Source organism: Salvelinus sp. IW2-2015, unplaced genomic scaffold (genome assembly GCF_002910315.2).
Source record: "Salvelinus sp. IW2-2015 unplaced genomic scaffold, ASM291031v2 Un_scaffold1950, whole genome shotgun sequence".
Lineage (NCBI taxonomy): Eukaryota > Metazoa > Chordata > Actinopteri > Salmoniformes > Salmonidae > Salvelinus > Salvelinus sp. IW2-2015.
Genome location: NW_019943305.1, coordinates 1 through 17,772, shown reverse-complemented (window position 1 = coordinate 17,772; position 17,772 = coordinate 1). Strand labels below are relative to the sequence as shown.

At 42.8% G+C, this 17,772-nt stretch overlaps 1 protein-coding gene and 2 long non-coding RNA genes across 3 annotated transcripts; 1 reads left to right on the top strand and 2 right to left on the bottom strand.

The window, feature by feature from the left end:
* Window positions 1-345: 345 nt before the first annotated feature.
* On the bottom strand, window positions 346-3,919 carry LOC112072519 (KH homology domain-containing protein 4). Its single transcript, XM_024139922.2, is given in 8 exon segments — window positions 346-590; window positions 1,118-1,329; window positions 1,526-1,578; window positions 1,660-1,687; window positions 1,690-1,738; window positions 2,004-2,123; window positions 2,707-2,991; window positions 3,793-3,919. Coding segments are annotated over 7 exon segments (759 nt in total). The 5' UTR covers window positions 2,791-2,991; window positions 3,793-3,919; the 3' UTR covers window positions 346-377.
* A 5,453-nt stretch (window positions 3,920-9,372) lies between these two features.
* LOC139024853 (uncharacterized) lies at window positions 9,373-9,565 on the top strand. The gene is made up of 2 exons (XR_011476226.1): window positions 9,373-9,446; window positions 9,502-9,565. It is a non-coding gene; the product is annotated as an uncharacterized lncRNA (long non-coding RNA).
* Window positions 9,566-11,063: 1,498 nt separating this feature from the next.
* LOC112072518 (uncharacterized) lies at window positions 11,064-16,136 on the bottom strand. The gene is made up of 3 exons (XR_011476225.1): window positions 15,840-16,136; window positions 14,218-14,347; window positions 11,064-13,294 (listed from the first exon to the last, which is right to left on the bottom strand). It is a non-coding gene; the product is annotated as an uncharacterized lncRNA (long non-coding RNA).
* Window positions 16,137-17,772: the final 1,636 nt, after the last annotated feature.

Below are 17,772 nucleotides of genomic sequence, written 5' to 3'. Positions count from 1 at the left end.
GCTACGCTGCTATAGGAGGTGGTATCAGTGACAACTACACACTTCAATAGGTTCACCTTCTTTAACCTCCAAACAGTTCACATGGCTTTTGTACTCATCACAGGTTGGTGTAATTGATCCACCCCCCCAATGAAAATTGTCTCAATGCATCTGGCAGGATTCTAATTTCAGTCTGGTAAGCCTTATAGGCCGAATCAGGGTCTGGTATAGCCCTTATAGCCGAATCAGGTCTGGTAAGCCCTTATAGGCCGAATCAGGGTCTGGTAAGCCCTTATAGGCCGAATCAGGTCTGGTAAGCCCTTATAGCCGAATCAGGGTCTGGTAAGCCCGTATAGACTGGAGAAATAAAGATGTTTGACCCGGAAGTAAAATCACTGTTACCTGATGTAGACGTAGAGTGGTTCGAAGGACTCCCGCCGTGAGGCCTGCTCTATGTACCCTGAGCCTTTCCCCCTGAGGAACACTCTGGCTCCCGTCTCTGTCTGGATGTGTCCCAGGTACATCCCCCCAGGACCCTCCACCTTCTCGTTCACATTGAACGAGGGCAGGGACTGGTCCAGACCCACAAAAATCTTGACGTGCACAAAACTCTGACAGGGAGAGATGACAGTTACATTTGGATAATCCTGGGTCAGGTCAACACATAGTTCAACCACCACATTACAAACATACTTCATCTTATGGACAACAGAAAGCAGTAGAGTCGGGAGCTGGTCGATGTCTGAACTGCTAACCTTTTAACCTTCTAATCCAACTAAATGACTAGCTAGAGAACAGTGTTGTGAGCAGCAGCAGTAACCGTGGTGTGTCTGTAGACCAGGGTGGTTCTCTCTGCTATGTTACTCTAGGAGGTGGGTATCAGTGAAGGTCACATGGTCTCAACTGGCCTCACCTTCTATTACCTCCAGCTATTGGGCATGGGCCAGATTGCAAACTGAAAAACACATTTCCCTGCCGCAAAATTGTGAAAAGCCAAAGTTCCTGTGGTTTTTAGAAATACCAGTTAGAGGATTCCCAGAATTGGGAGGGAATAAGAAGGGAGGGAATCGTCCAAGCAGGACTTCTTAAAAATCTTTCAGGGRAAAATTCTGTGAGGACCAGGGACCCCTGTATCTACCCCTTGGTGTGGCGCGGCGGGCCGGTGTCCATGTGGCACAGGAGGRTTGACACTAGGCATCCTGGGTAGGTGTGGATGTGAGGCAGCCATGGGGCGAGAGGGCTGGGGGTAGAGAGGCAGGGGGGGTATGACGGGTCTCAGCTGGGATCCTAACGCAGCAGCTGTCCTCAACACATCCTCAGAAATGATCTCCTTTATCCTCAGCACTGCCTCTGTAAGACAACAGGGAATAGATAGACAAGGGGGTGTATGGGGATAATATAGTGAGAAAACACAGCCAGTCAACCAACCGACCCATGGTCATCTTCTGAGATGTGGCCTTCACTATGTTGTGTAATTTACAGGATCTGAGGACAATAAAGGATCTAATGCAACTGTAGACGGGAGGGTTATAGAAATTCTACTTACTATTGACCTCCTCTTGGCTCTTCCCCTGGACGTGTAAATACAAAGGCCTTTCTCTAAATAAGAAGAGTCGGTTAGATCTCCACGTGGTCAGAGTCAACTACAGATACCACCAGGAACATCAACTGCATACATACACTGCTTTTCCATGGGACTTCTCTGACTGGTCATGTAGTGGCCTCTGGTTGAGACTACTGCACCGCTGACCTGACGAATCTAAAACAAAGAGAAACGGTTTCAGTAATAGTTGGGGCCACGAATACATCAAATGTATTTAGACACGTCTTCTAAATAGAATATATTAGATATATATTATACAGAAAGGGCTGCGATTCAGGCCGATTGATGGTATCCACCCCCTTTTCATTCCTATAGGAGGAACGGTCCAAGGTTTGTCCTCCATTTTAAGAAAGAGCCAAGTGGAGACGATGCAAGAGAAGAATCAAGGAGAGATGAAAACTCTGGTCTTTTTTTTTTTTACCTCTTCCTGTGTTTTTCCTTTGGTGAGCAGGTTTCTGCTGTTGATGGGCACATCGTTGATATCCACCTCTGTCACCACAGTCTCGTCTCCACTAGCGGCAGCCGACATACACAGAGGGATCTGTGGGTAACACGTTTCATATCAGTCCACATACAAAAACACTAAATAACTAAAGTCATGGTGGTCATACAATATCGTGCAGTTAGGTCAGAGTTTAACCCTCCTGGGAAGCCACCCAGGTTCCAGGCTTTAGATCCTACTAAAGACCCTATTCGGTTGAGTCAGGTTTGTTAGTACTGAGCTGGAACAAAAGCCAGGGACTCACAATTAGTTAAGAGACTGCCTAGAGTGTTGTGAGCAGCAGCAGTAACCGTGGTGTGTCTGTAGACCAGGGTGGTTCTCTCTGCTGTGTTATTCTAGGAGGTTGGTATCAGTGAAGGTCACATGGTCTCAACTGGCCTCACCTTCTATTACCTCCAGCTATGGGACATGGCTACATTATATTATGTGGTTGAAAACAATGACAATCTTCACTCTCCCTGTTCTCAGAGACAAGTTGCACCACCTAAGGAAACCATTAGTCTGTGGCTTGAGCCTCTTATGACTGGCCAGGTGACCCTTAATACTGGATTAAAAGCCTGCCCAGTGATTCCTCAGGACCAGGATGAGTAAGAGAAAGGTACCTTGACCGTTTCCCTCTCACCTTGCCAGGTAGCGGTGGAGGAATCATCAGTTTTCCCTTGGCCATCAGCATAGCGTTGATCTTAGCAGCCATAGCAGCAGCCATCTCCACGCCTCCCCCTGTGCTGCTGGCATGTCCCCTGCAATGTCAGGGGCACCATGGGACCAGCTACAGGGTGCTGGGCTGATTGAGGGGTCGTAGTGGCCGGTGTGCAGGTCTGGGCAGAGAAAGCGAAGCCTTGCATGACATCTACCCTCGTTTTGGGCTGAGCAGGCTTGATCCCATCTGCTGCTACTGGTTAGGCACCTGGATCCATTATGATGGAGAGAAATGAGAGACAATTCAACATCAAGTGGCTTGAAACAATAACTGAAATGGGACGCACTCCATATTGAGATTAGATATATTATCCAACAGTTTGGGGCTAATTTGCCCGGTTGCSTATCATTTCATCTAACTCAAGATCATTTTGTAGGGCGGGGTTAGAGGGCTAGCTTGTGTTTGCAAGCTAGTTAGCGTAACACTAGTCGCGAATGCGCCGATGCGATGCTKGCCAACATCAGTGTTCGTAGGGTTAGTAGGCCTCGGCATTCTCTTGAAAACTGTTCTGGCCTGTTCCTCTACAAATCATTTATCTTGGAGGGTAGTATCAGCAGGTAACCACAACTTTAGAGAGACCGCTTTCTTGACCCTCCACTAACTAGCGATATATTAGTTGTCTAGTTAACGACGTTAGACAATTAAACTTAGCCAGAAACCGGTGTTGTTAACTAACGTTAGCTAGYTCAATTAGCATACCGTTTTCKAGCAACGTTAGAACGGATCAACTTTACTGCTATGGTATAAACAATTATCTACGGCTGTGGCTTGGTCAATTTCGGATAAACCTTTACGAAATATTCTAGTTATAATGATTTGTACTTTCATACAGTTGAATAAGAACGTTATCTAGCTAGCTGTAAAACCAGCAACCGCCGCTAACGTAACGTTACTGTACTAAGTTAGGTAGCTAACATGTTAGCACGAAGYTAAAATATACGTGTTCTTGCGTCCGTAACTTATTCAAAATATAAAAGTAAATGGTACTAAATAAAAAGTGTAACTTACGGTGTCTGCCCAGTCATCCCAGAAGACATAGCTAGCACAGTTCAATTTGCAGAGGAATGTGTGTCCCAGCTAGCTACTATACTCAGCCTTGCACACGTCCTCATTCCACAGGACTCCGGTCCGGTCGTAAAGGCAGCCAACGTTGTCGTACAGCGCAGTCTGGATTTTCGTCACGCTCGTAATGAAAGCACCCCGGGAACTTCACACTACCTTCAACTGAATAACATAATAGCAAAGTCAAAGACAAACTGACGAATCTTTCTTCTTCGTGTGGCTTTCCGACAGACTAGACGCTATGCTGCCTTTCACAGTTTGGCAAGTGCAATGCACATTTTTTTTTTTTTTTAAGTATTTATAAAAATATAGTTGTTGCATAAGTATTTACCCTGGTTGTTTAGGCAAGCCTAAATGAATTCAGAATTACAATTTGGCTTAACAAATCACATAATACATTCTATGGACATGATTTCTGAATGACTACCCCTTCCTCTGTCCCCTATATGTACAACATCTGTACAGTGAAGTATTGAATTTCAAGCACAGATTAAACTACAAAGACCAGGGAGCTTATCGAAAGCTTCATAAAGAAGGGCAGTGATTGGTAGATGTGTAACAATAATAAATCAGACATTGAATATATCTTTAAGCATGGTCAAGTTAATAACGGTGCTGTGGATGATTTATTAAACCACCCAGACACATCAAAGATGCAGTCCTCCTTCTGAACTGAGCTGCAGGACAGGAAGGAAACTGCTTAGTGACGTCACCATGAGRCCATTGGTGGTTTTAAAACAGCTACAGAGTTCAATGGCTGTGATGGGAGAAAAGTGAGGATGGATCAACAACATGGTAGCGACTCCACAATAATGACCTAAATGACAGAGTGAAAAGAATAATAATACAAATAATACTAAAAGTCTTCCAAAACGTGCATCTGTATGCAACAAGGCACTAAAGTAATACTGCAAAAAAAAACACAGCAAAGGAATACACTTTTTGGCCTAAATGCAAAGCCTTATGTTTTGGGGCAAATTCAACAGAATACATCACTGAGTAACTGCCTCTTTATTTTCAAGCATGGTGGTGGCTGCATCATGGTATGGGTATGCTTGACTAGGAAAAGACTGGGGAGTTTTTCAGGACGAAAAAAAAACGGGATGGAGCTAAGCACAGGCAAAATCCCAGAGGAAAACCTTCTTTAGTCTGCTTTCCTCTAGATACTGAAAGAGGAATTCACCTTTAAGCAGGCCAATAACCTACAACACGAGTTGCTTACCAAGAAGACAGAATATTCTTGAGTGGTCAAGTTACAGTTTTGAATGAATCTGCTTGAAAATCTTTGGAAGTTTGGAAAATTGCTCTCTAGCTATGATCCCTAACACCTTGACAAAGTTTGGAAAAGAATAATGGTGTGCAAAGCTCTTATGAGACTTACCCAGAAGACTGTAATCACTGCCAGAGGTGTTTCTAACATGTATTGACTCAGGGTTGTGAATATTTATCTAATCAAGTTATATTAGTGTTTTAGGTTTTGTTCATCTTCAATTTTTTCTTCCACTTTGACATTACAGAGTATTTGTGTAGATCGTTGTCAATATATATATATTTTTTTACAATTAAATCCATTTTAATCCCACTTTTAAAACATTTGAAATGGTTGTTGAATTCTATAGGCCCTGTATTTGCATTGTAAACATACTGCTTCCCAATGGAGGACGCTGTAGGACAAGTTTCTTTACTCTAGACAAATCCTATGGGACACTACAGACACCCTGGTTCGATTCCAGGCTGAATCACAACCGGCCGTGATTGGGAGTCACGTAGGGCGGCGCAACAATTTGCCCAGCGTCGTCCGGTTTGGCCGTGTAGGCCGTCATTGTAAATAGAGATTTGTTCTTAACTGACTTGCCTCGTTAAATAAAGGTAAAACAAAAATAAATAAAATATCAAGTATCTGGATAAGGATATATGAGGTTGAGGTATTAGCATAGTACACTGAACCGAAATGTGAGCGCAACATGGAAATCAGTCAATTGAAATACATTCATTAGGCCCTAATCTATGGATTTCACATGACTGGGAATACAGATACCATCTGTTAGTCACAGATAAGGTAGAGGGTGTGGATTAGTGTGACCACCATTTGCCTCATACAGTACGACCATCTCATTTGCATAGAGTTGATCAGGCTGTTGTCCCACTCTTCAATGGCTGTGCGAATTATATATATATATTTTGTACTTTTTATCCCTTTTTCTCCCAATTTCGTGATATCCAATTGATAGGTAGTCTTGTCCCATCGCTGCAACTCAGTACGGACTCAGGCGAAGGTCTAGCGCCATGAGTCCTCCGAAACACAACCCTGCCAAGCCACACTGCTTCTTGACACAATGGCCCGTTTAACCCGGAAGCCAGCTGCAGCAATGTTTCGGAGGAAACACTACACCTGGGCACCGTGTCAGCATGCATGCGTCTGGCCTGCCTGGCTGTGCGAAGTTGCTGGATATTGGCAGGAACTGGAAACGCTGTCGTACCGTCAATCCAGAGCATCCCAGACATGCTCAATGGCTGACAAGTCTGGTGAGTATGCAGGCCATGGAAGAATGCAGGCCATTTCCATTTTCCAGGAGTTGTGTACAGATCCTTGCGACATGGGGCCATGCATTATCATGCTGAAACATGAGGTGATGGCAGCAGATGAATGCGACGACAATGGGCCTCAGGATCTGGTCACAGTTTCTCTGTGTCATACACGCTGTCTGTCATCGCCCGGTACAGTTGAAACCAGGATTAATCCAGAGAAGAGCACACTTCTCCAGCGTTCCAGTGGCCATCGTAGGTAGACATTTGCCCACTGAAGTCGATTACGATGCTGAACTGCAGTCTGGTCAAGACCCTGGTGAGGACGACGAGCACGCAGATGAGCTTCCCTGAGACGGTTTCTGACAGTTGGTGCAGAAAATCTTTGGTTGTGCAAACCCACGGTTTCATCAGCTGTCAGGGTGGCTGGTCTCAGACGATCCCGCAGGTGAAGAAGCCAGATGGGAGGTCCTGGGCTGCGTGGTTACACATGGTCTGCGGTTGTAAGGCCGGTTGGACGTACTGACAATATCTGAAACGACTTGTGGTTGAGAAATTAACATTTAATTATCTGCCAACAAGCTTTGTGACATTCCTGCAGTCAGAATGCCAATTGCACGCTCCCTCAATACTTGAGATATCTGTGGACATTGTGTTGTGTGACAAAACTGCACATTTTAGAGTGGCCTTTTATTGTCCCCAGCACAAGGAGCACCTGTGTAATGATCATGCTGTTTAATCAGCTTCTTGATTTGCCACACCTGTCAGGTGGATGGATTATCTTGGCAAAAAGGAGAAATGCTCATCAACAGGGATGTAAACAAATTTGTGGATAAAATTTGAGAGAAATAAGATTTTGTGCGAATGGAACATTTTTGGGATCTTTTATTTCAGCTCATGTAACATGGGACCAACACTTTACATGTTGCGTTTATATTTTTGTTCAGTGTAGATATCATATCAAGTATCTGTAGAAGGATATATGAGGTTGAGGCTGGTGTACGTTTACTATACTGAACAAATCAAGTATCTGGATGCCTGAAAAAGGGGAATAGGCTCATCTGGTTTTAGAAGTTGGCTATTTGATCCGTACAGAAAAGTGTCTATTTGGAATGTCAGATATCTTGTCTTTCTTTTCTACCATTATACTGCAGTTCCTCTTTCTCTCTCAGGGCTGAGCCCCTTGTCAAGATCTCTCCTGTTGCTGATCATTGGGTGTTTTGATATGAAATGAGGACGTGGTAAATAAACTAAAGGTTAGTGATGAATCCTTACTCCCACTCAGCCATGCATTGACGTCAACAGTAGACTATGTTAAAATGTGGCTTAAGTGGAAGTTACAGGATTCACCTCTAAAGAAGTAGTAATTAAAAAGAGAATAGAAAACAAAGTGATATCTGGTGCAGGCCACAGTGTACTGTGCATTAGTTTGGACCGCTAGAATTAGCGTTTATGGTAAGCGGAAGGGTTAGCTAACATGCTAAGTAGCTGACAAGTAGTAAGTAGTTGTAAAGTTGCTAATTAGCTAAAATGCTCAAGTTGTCCGTGATTTGAATCGAACACGGAACCGGTGAGTTACTAGATGTTCGCGTTATACACCACCCCATCCTCCCAGACCAATTTCCTTCCTTTTGTCTTAAGTAACCTTCTGTTTTAAGTAGCCATACCAAATATAACATATCATACTCATTTGTGTTAACTATGTTACGTCTAGTCTATGAGGCCAGGCTGAAAGGCTGGACTAAACTCAGAAGAGAGAACTGGGTTGGGTTGGTGTAGTTGAGAGTTAGCATACAGTAGAGTAGACATACATGACACAATAGAAATGATATCAACTATAGAAACGGACACACTGTGTACTGTATACTCCAGCAGTAACAGCAGGCTGTGTTCATCTCCAAGGCATCACAAGTGTGACCGTTCAGCCACATGATATGTATTTCAGTGTGTGTGTGTTGAAAGAGAGGGGGAGAGTGAGAGAGGGGGAGAGAGAGAGAGAGACAGAGAGAGAGAAAGAGGAGGAGAGAGATAGATTCTGAGTCCTGACCAGTAAATTGTCTCGTTACTGAACACATGGTGCAACAGAAGTCTGACCAGTAAATTGTCTCGTTACTGAACACATGGTGCAACAGAAGTCATTGTTATTATTTTATTTCCATTGAATCATTTCTAATTTGTTTTCCTTTTTTCTTCTTTTCTTCGGTGCCTTCAGACCAGAAGTAGTAGTGAATCATAAGGAACAAACCAATTCCCTGATTAAGTGTTTAATTCAGCCTGAAAGAGTTATTAAGTTACTCATCGGTCAATAATAATAAAACACATCATCATCAACCGACGTTGGCTTATGTGTTATGGTATTTATATACTGTTTAAATAGGACATCATCTTAATAAGCAACATTGTTTAACATATATTAGTATCCTCATCTGAAAGCACCCTTGGCAGAGCACCCTGGGTAAAGTGACTCCTTGTCTGCGTGTTACAAGGATCTTGAACAAATGGCCAATAATAGGACGACGTTGGTCAACATCAAGTCAAAGCAAGCTGGTTTCTAGGAGACAGAGGGGAAAAGACAGTGATAGACAATTCTGTGATCCACATCCTTAATTGATCATTATAATCATATAGAGTGCGTACCAAATGGCACCCTATTCCCTATGTAGTGCACTACTTTAGACCAGGGCTGACACCCTATTCCCTATGTAGTGCACTACTTTAGACCAGGGCTGGCACCCTATTCCCTATATAGTGCACTACTTTAGACCAGGGCTGGCACCCTATTCCCTATATAGTGCACTACTTTTAACCAGAGATGCACCATATAGGGAATAGAGTGCAATTTCGAGACACAGACAGAGTTTCTCTGTTTACAGGACTGAAATGTTTCTCTACCCAACAAAACATTTCACAGCAGGTACCCAGAGAGTTACTAAGTTGTTCTGTTATTCTTGTCACTCCAGTGTAAAATTCATAGTCTATAAAAATATTGACATTTACTTATACATTTGTTTTCTGACTGTGTTATTAAAAAATGTCCATATGTCCTTATCCATTGCACAGTGGGATGTACTGTAGTTCTACGATGTACTGTAGCTGGACGATGTACTGTAGCTGGACGATGTACTGTAGATGGGACGATGTACTGTAGCTGGGACGATGTACTGTAGATGGGACGATGTACTGTAGATGGGACGATGTACTGTAGATGGGACGATGTACTGTAGCTGGGATGATGTACTGTAGCTGGGACGATGTTGTAGATGGGACGATGTACTGTAGCTGGGACGATGTACTGTAGCTGGACGATGTACTGTAGCTGGGACGATGTACTGTAGCTGGGACGATGTACTGTAGATGGGACGATGTACTGTACTAGGATATGTACTGTAGCTCTACGATGTACTGTAGCTCTACGATGTACTGTAGCCGGGACGATGTACTGTAGATGGGACGATGTACTGTAGCTGGGACGATGTACTGTAGCTGGGACGATGTACTGTAGCTCTACAATGTACTGTAGTTCTACAATGTACTGTAGCTGGGACGATGTACTGTAGATGGGACGATGTACTGTAGCTCTACGATGTACTGTAGCTCTACGATGTACTGTAGCTGGGACGATGTACTGTAGCTGGGATGATGTACTGTAGCTGGATGATGTACAGTAGCTGGGATGATGTACTGTAGCTGGGACGATGTACTGTAGCTAGGACGATGTACTGTAGATGGGACGATGTACTGTAGCTGGGACGATGTACTGTAGATGGGACGATGTACTGTAGCTGGGACGCAATGTACTGTAGCTCTACAATGTACTGTAGCTGGGACGATGTACTGTAGATGGGACGATGTACTGTAGCTGGATGATGTACTATAGCTGGGACAATGTACTGTAGCTGGGACGATGTACTGTAGCTGGGATGATGTACTGTAGCTCTACGATGTACTGTAGCTGGGAAGATGTACTGTAGCGCTACGATGAACTGTAGTTCTACGATGTACTGTAGCGCTACGATGTACTGTAGTTCTACGATGTACTGTAGCTAGGACGATGTACTGTAGCTGGGACGATGTACTGTAGCTCTACAATGCACTGTAGCTGGGACGATGTACTGTAGCTAGGACGATGTACTGTAGCTGGGATGATGTACAGTAGCTCTACGATGTACTGTAGCTGGGATGATGTACTGTAGCTGGGACGATGTACTGTAGCTGGACGATGTACTGTAGCTCTACGATGTACTGGCTGGGACGATGTACTGTAGCTGGGATGATGTACAGTAGCTGGGATGATGTACTGTAGCTCTACGATGTACTGTAGCTCTACGATGTACTGTAGCTGGGACAATGTACTGTAGCTGGGATGATGTACAGTAGCTGGGACGATGTACAGTAGCTGGGATGATGTACAGTAGCTGGGACGATGTACTGTAGCTCTACGATGTACTGTAGCTGGGACGATGTACTGTAGCTGGGATGATGTACAGTAGCTGGGACGATGTACAGTAGCTCTACGATGTACTGTAGCTGGGATGATGTACTGTAGCTGGGACGATTGTACTGTAGCTGGGATGTACTGTAGCTGGGACGATGTACTGTAGCTGGGACGATGTACATAGCTCTACGATGTACTGTAGCTGGGATGATGTACTGTAGCTGGACGATACTGTAGCTGGGATGACTGTAGCTGGACGATGTACTGTAGCTGGGACGATGTACTGTAGCTCTACGATGTACTGTAGCTGGGACGATGTACTGTAGCTTACGATGTACTGTAGCTGGACGATGTACAGTAGCTGGGACGATGTACTGTAGCTGGGACGATGTACTGTAGCTGGACGATGTACTGTAGCTGGGACGATGTACTTACTGTAGCTCTACGGTGTACTGTAGAAATATTGTATAAAATAAGGCAGTCTGTTTCAGTAGGATAAACCTGATACAAACATTTCTGTGAGAAAAATGTTCTAGTCCAAAACATAGTTTTTCTTGTTCTCAGATTTCTGCTGTAGCGGGATGACGTGAGTTCCTTTCTGCCGGTCAACAGCGTTTGTTAAATCCACAGACAGGTGAGATCGCCGATGGAAACGGGGATACCTAGTCAGTTGTCCTACTGAATGTATTCAACTGAAATGTGAACACACACACACACACAAACTGGCAGAGGTGATGAGACGACAACAAAAAGCTTATTCCCACCAGTTATGTCCCGATTCCCATCCATGGACTAAATCACTGAGACATTATAGACAATTTAACTGTTGTTTTACAGTGCAATACAAAGATGTCCATTCAAACTGATACTGTACTAAAATAAAATGTTTATAACGTTAATGTTTCTTATGGATAATAATCCTCCTCCTCCTCATCATGCAGACAAGACTCAGAGAGTTATAATATTTATGTTATTCAGCTTTTCTTTCTTTCTTTCATCTTTTCTTATTTTTGTTCTAATTTCTTCATCATCATCTTCATCCGTTAATTCATTAATTGATGTTACACTTATTTTTTGTTGTTGTAAAGAAAATATGGAACATTTAAAACAAAATAAAAATACCAAATTGTTTGTAATAATGACCTAGCTATGACCAAGATGTCTGAATGTTTGTGTCTTTCACCAGGGCCTGAGGACAGTTAATTAGCTCCACCCACTGAAACCCGTGATCACACCCCCACCCACACAACCGTATGTCTCTGGATGCGTCCAAAAATGGCACCCTATTCCCTTTATAGTGCACTACATTTGACCAGGGCCTATACGGCAATAGTGTACTACTCTTGACTAGGATTCTGGTCAAAAGTAGTGCACTATAAAGGGAATAGGGTGTTATATTGAACACAATTTTAGTGTTGTTTAGGACGGCCTCGTGTCCCATCCCGTCGCTACAGGTCCTCTAGTGGACGAGGTGCTCTGAAGGACAAAGAAACAAAGAAATACAGATAGAAGACATAGTGAAGGGTGATGGTGGCAGCCAGTGGAGGTGGAGTGTAGTTCAACCTGGTGGCCACTGGGGGCGATATAGGGATTTATCCGGTCGAATGCCCACCACACACTGGGTAGTACGGTCTGATGAGGATTTGACATTGTGGGCCATCCCAAATGGAACCCTATTCTCTATATAAAGTGCACTTCTTATGACCAGAGTCCCATAGACTCTTTTATCCTAAAAGTAGTGCACTATATAGGGAATAGGGTGCCATTTGGAAGGAAAAACGGTGTATTGTGACCTGTCCCATCAGCTGATCCTCCAAACAGTTTTTAATTGGAGGTGCCAGAGACTTGAAACCACCTGACATCTCAATGTCATGTGTGTTTGTGTGTTTCTCCGTAGCTCTACCAACAGTGAACCAGCAGTCAGTCTGCAGAGAGACAGTAACATCCTCAGCCTCTGACTGACAGAGAGACAGAGAGAGAGAGGCAGGGGAACCCGTGTGTGTGTGAGTACTAGGGGGATGGTACATCCATCACTAGGTTGGCTGGAGAAGAACAGTCCCTCACACAGCCTCACTGGCAGCAGTAGGAGCATACAGACAAGCCCACCAGGCACTGGTTGTTTATAAAGGACTCTGAGGCGCCGTGTGTCTCTCCATCATCCATCCTCAGCTAGCGAGGTTTATGTATGAAGCAAGAGCCTGGTGTTGCTGCAACACGTCCGTCCGTCCGTCCGTCTGTCAGTATGTGTTGTCTCTGTTGAACGGACATGTGGACGCTTGATGGCGTGTTGCAGAAGCAGAAGAGTGAAGGCTTGGTAGCCAGGACGGACAGGAACCAAGGAGGGGCCCAGGGCCTGGCGTCGACCCCAGTCAGGGTGCTCCTACTCTGGGGGAGGACGCAGGCTGTGCAGCTTCCGCTCGTCCAGGCCTTTCCAATACTTGAAGTTGTTGTCCAGGTGCTGCATGAGGTTGGGAAGGTCTGCGAACGCTGGGACAAAAGATCATTGAATGATTGATTGACGGATTAAAATGAGGATGTACAGTCAGTACCATCAGTACCATCAGTACAGTCAGTACAGTCACTACAGTCAGTACAGTCAGTACAGCTGCTGAGCTGAAGCTTAGACATTAGATTCAGGAAGCTGCTGAGGTGAAGCTTAGACATTAGATTCAGGAGCTGCTGAGGTGAAGCTTAGACATTAGATTCAGGAAGCTGCTGAGGTGAAGCTTAGACATTAGATTCAGGGAGCTGCTGAAGCTTAGACATTAGATTCAGGGAGCTGCTTGAAGCTTAGACATTAGATTCAGGGAGCTGCTGAAGCTTAGACATTAGATTCAGGGAGCTGCTGAAGCTTAGACATTAGATTCAGGGAGCTGCTGAAGCTTAGACATTAGATTCAGGAAGCTGCTGAAGCTTTAGACATTAGATTCAGGAAGCTGCTGAGGTGAAGCTTAGACATTAGATTCAGGCAGCTGCTGAGGTGAGCTTAGACATTAGATTCAGGGAGCTGCTGAAGCTTAGACATTAGATTCAGGCAGCTGCTGAGGTGAAGCTTAGACATTAGATTCAGGGAGCTGCTGAGCTGAAGCTTAGACATTAGATTCAGGGAGCTGCTGAAGCTTAGACATTAGATTCAGGCAGCTGCTGAGGTGAAGCTTAGACATTAGATTCAGGGAGCTGCTGAGCTGAAGCTTAGACATTAGATTCAGGAAGCTGCTGAGGTGAAGCTTAGACATTAGATTCAGGGAGCTGCTGAGCTGAAGCTTAGACATTAGATTCAGGGAACAAGTCATCAAGTCCTCTGTTATATAGAGCAGATAGGGTTAACAGTTATTACCATCCCAAGCATCGAAACACTGTTAGCCCGCTGAGCTGAAGCCTTAGATCAGGTAGCTAACGTAAGTCCTTACCATCCCAGGCGTCGAACATGTCTGTGATGAAGTAGTCTATGAAGGAGATCTGGGACTTAGGAATGCTGCAGGTGTTCCTGTCAAACACAGGCATGACCACCGGTAGACTCTGTCTCTTCTCCTCGTCAGTCTGAAACACACACACACACACACACACACACACACACACAACACACACACACACACACACACACACACACACACACACACACACACACACACACACCACACACACACACACACACACACACACACACACACACACACAACACACACACACACACCCAACACAGTGTCTTACTGAGTGTCTACCAATATTTCCTGACTGGTACAGTACATCTCATCAAAACAATCAATGAATGCTTCTCCAGTAGCTGTGTGTTTCACATTCACATCAGCTAACTGCTGCTCCAGTATGCTGTGGTTCACTTCCACATCAGCCTAACTGCTGCTCCAGTATGCTGTGTGTTTCACATTCCACATCAGCCAACTGCTGCTCCAGTAATGCTGTGTGTTTTCACATTCCACATCAGCAACTGCTGCTCCAGTATGCTGTGTGTTTCACATTTCACATCAGCTAACTGCTGCTCCAGTTGCTGTGTGTTTCACATTCCACATCAGCTAACTGCTGCTCCAGTATGCTGCTGTGTGTTTCACATTCCCATCAGCTAACTGCTGCTCCAGTATGCTGTGTGTTTCACATTCCACATCAGCTAACTGCGCCATAGCGGGGTTCACATTCCACATCAGCTAACTGCTGCTCCAGTATGCTGTGTGTTTCACATTCCACATCAGCTAACTGCTGCTCCAGTATGCTGTGTGTTTCACATTCCACATCAGCCAACTGCTGCTCCAGTATGCTGTGTGTTTCACATTCCACATCAGCTAACTGCTGCTCCAGTATGCTGTGTGTTTCCATTCCACATCAGCTAACTGCTGCTCCAGTATGCTGTGTGTTTCACATTCCACATCAGCCAACTGCTGCTCCAGTATGCTGTGTGTTTGACATTCCACATCAGCTAATGCTGCTCCAGTATGCTGTGTGTTTCACATTCCACATCAGCTAACTGCTGCTCCAGTATGCTGTGTGTTTCGCTGCTCCAGTATGTCTCCACTCAGCTAACTGCTGCTCCAGTATGCGTGTGTTTCACATTCCACATCAGCCAACTGTGCTCCAGTATGCGTGGTGTTTCACATTCCACATCAGCTAACTGCTGCTCCAGTATGCTGTGTGTTTGACATTCCACATCAGCCAACTGCTGCTCCAGTATGCTGTGTGTTTCACATTCCACATCAGCCAACGCTGCTCCAGTATGCTGTGTGTTTCACTTCCACATCAGCTAACTGCTGCTCCAGTATGTTGTGTGTTTACATTCCACATCAGCTAACTGCTGCTCAGTATGCTGTGTGTTTCACATTCCACATCAGCTAACTGCTGCTCCAGTATGTTGTGTGTTTCACATTCCACATCAGCTAACTGCTGCTCAGTATGCTGTGTGTTTCACATTCCACATCAGCCAACTGCTGAATCCCGAAGGTGCTCTGTTCTACTGTATCTATTATTGTTCCACACAGCAGCATCATGTGTCTCTCCCCATCTCTCCTTCACCACTGTCCTGTACCTGTGCAAAGTATTCTTCCGAGATGCGTCCGGCCCATTCTATACACAGCTCCAGCGGTCGCACGGATTGGAGATGTCGGCACACTTGATCAGCATGCGCTTGACAAGATCCGGTTGTCCGGGGACGTTAGGATGCCTTTGACAGACTCCTCGTCGCCGATTCCCTAAGGAGAGGTCCGCACGCACGAACACGCACACGCACACACACACGTTAGCACACAGTGTTTAGACAGAGTTAGTTTGATTGCTAACTGTATTAGACAGAGTTAGTTTTGATTGCTAACTGTGTTTAGACAGTGTTAGTTTGATTGCTACCTGTGTTAGACAAGAGTTAGTTTTGATTGCTAACTGTATTAAGACAGAGTTTAGTTTTGATTGCTAACTGTGTTAGACCAGAGTATCTCTCTCAACAACAAGGTCGCAAAATATAATTAAGAAAAAAACAAAACGAAACCAAACAAAAAACCAAATAAAAAATAAAAAGCAAAGATTTAAAAAAATCAATAGACGAACAGAAAAAAGATGAAAAATAAGAACAAAAAAGAATAAAATAAAAGTTTAAAAAAGAAAGCAAGACATGAAATCTCGAAATAGAAAAAAAAGAAAAGAAAGATAGAATAAATAAAAAAAAAAAAAAAAAAAAACAAAAAAAAAAAAACAATAATGAATAAAAAAAAAACAACAAATAAATAAGATAAAAAAAATCAAAAATAAAAAAAGAAAAAATTATATTCAAAAAAAAATGCAAAAAAAAATGAAAAGAATAAATAAAATCCAGAAAAGGAAAATAATAAAAGATAGGAAGAGAAAAATAAAAATGAAAAAGAAAAAAAAAAAGAATCAAGAAAATAGAAAGCATAAGAGATAAAAAAAAAAAACAAAAAATACCCAAAAATAAAAAGTAAGATGAAGTCTAAAAAAGAAATGAAAATACACAAAAATAATTATAAGCAAGAATAAAAAAAGAAAAAAAAAAAAGACAAAAAAAGTTAAAAAAGAAACATAAAAAAAAAAAAAAAAAAGAAAGAAAATAAATAATAATAGTAAAAATGACTGAATTCCAAATAAGTAAAAAAAAAAAATAAAGAAAAACACAACGTAGAGTTAAAATATTAATGACAGCTGAAGTAATCAGTTAGCCAAAACGATAAAAGATTGTAACGTTGCAAAACACGCCTCTGAGACGAAAAAATTATACTAAGCTTTAAAGAAAAAATGAAGATACGTAACGAAGAAAATAAAACTAAGTGGATATTGGAGTGAATAGATTGATGAATATAATGTAAATAAAAATGGATGAATATCGTAAAAGTATAAATTATAAAGATCTAAGATAAAGATCACATACATATGTTACAGAATTAAGATATTGTTACTAGGTATCAAAGTCCGTAATCCCATGCAGAGTAGCCTTAATAGCATCCACGATACAATGCAAATTAAATTAAATAAAAAAAGGAGTGAAGCATATGAAATCGTGTTTATTGATTAATAATAATTTGCAAGAATAAATATAAAATACGGGTAGGATAAAGAAGGAACAGTACAATTTCAAATAATAAATCGACGATAAAATAGAATAAAATGACGTAAATCAACGAATATAAAATGGTCTTAGTGCCGAGAAGAAGAAAAAACAAAAAACCCAAAAAAGAACATAGATAAAGTGATGAATAAATTGGAAAATAAGTAAGGAAAGTGAACGATGGACTATTTGAGAGAGTATAATGAATATAGGATTAGAAAAAAAATGGAAAAAGTAGTCATTCAAAGTAGATAAATCGCTCAAATAGACATTCACCTACCATCAGTTGAATAAAGAAAAGAAAAAAGTATATGAATAATCGACTCACTTAAGATCACTGTGAGGATAATAATTGATCAAAAAATTGAAATAGTTAAAAACAATTATGAAGAGTGTAAAAAAAAAAATA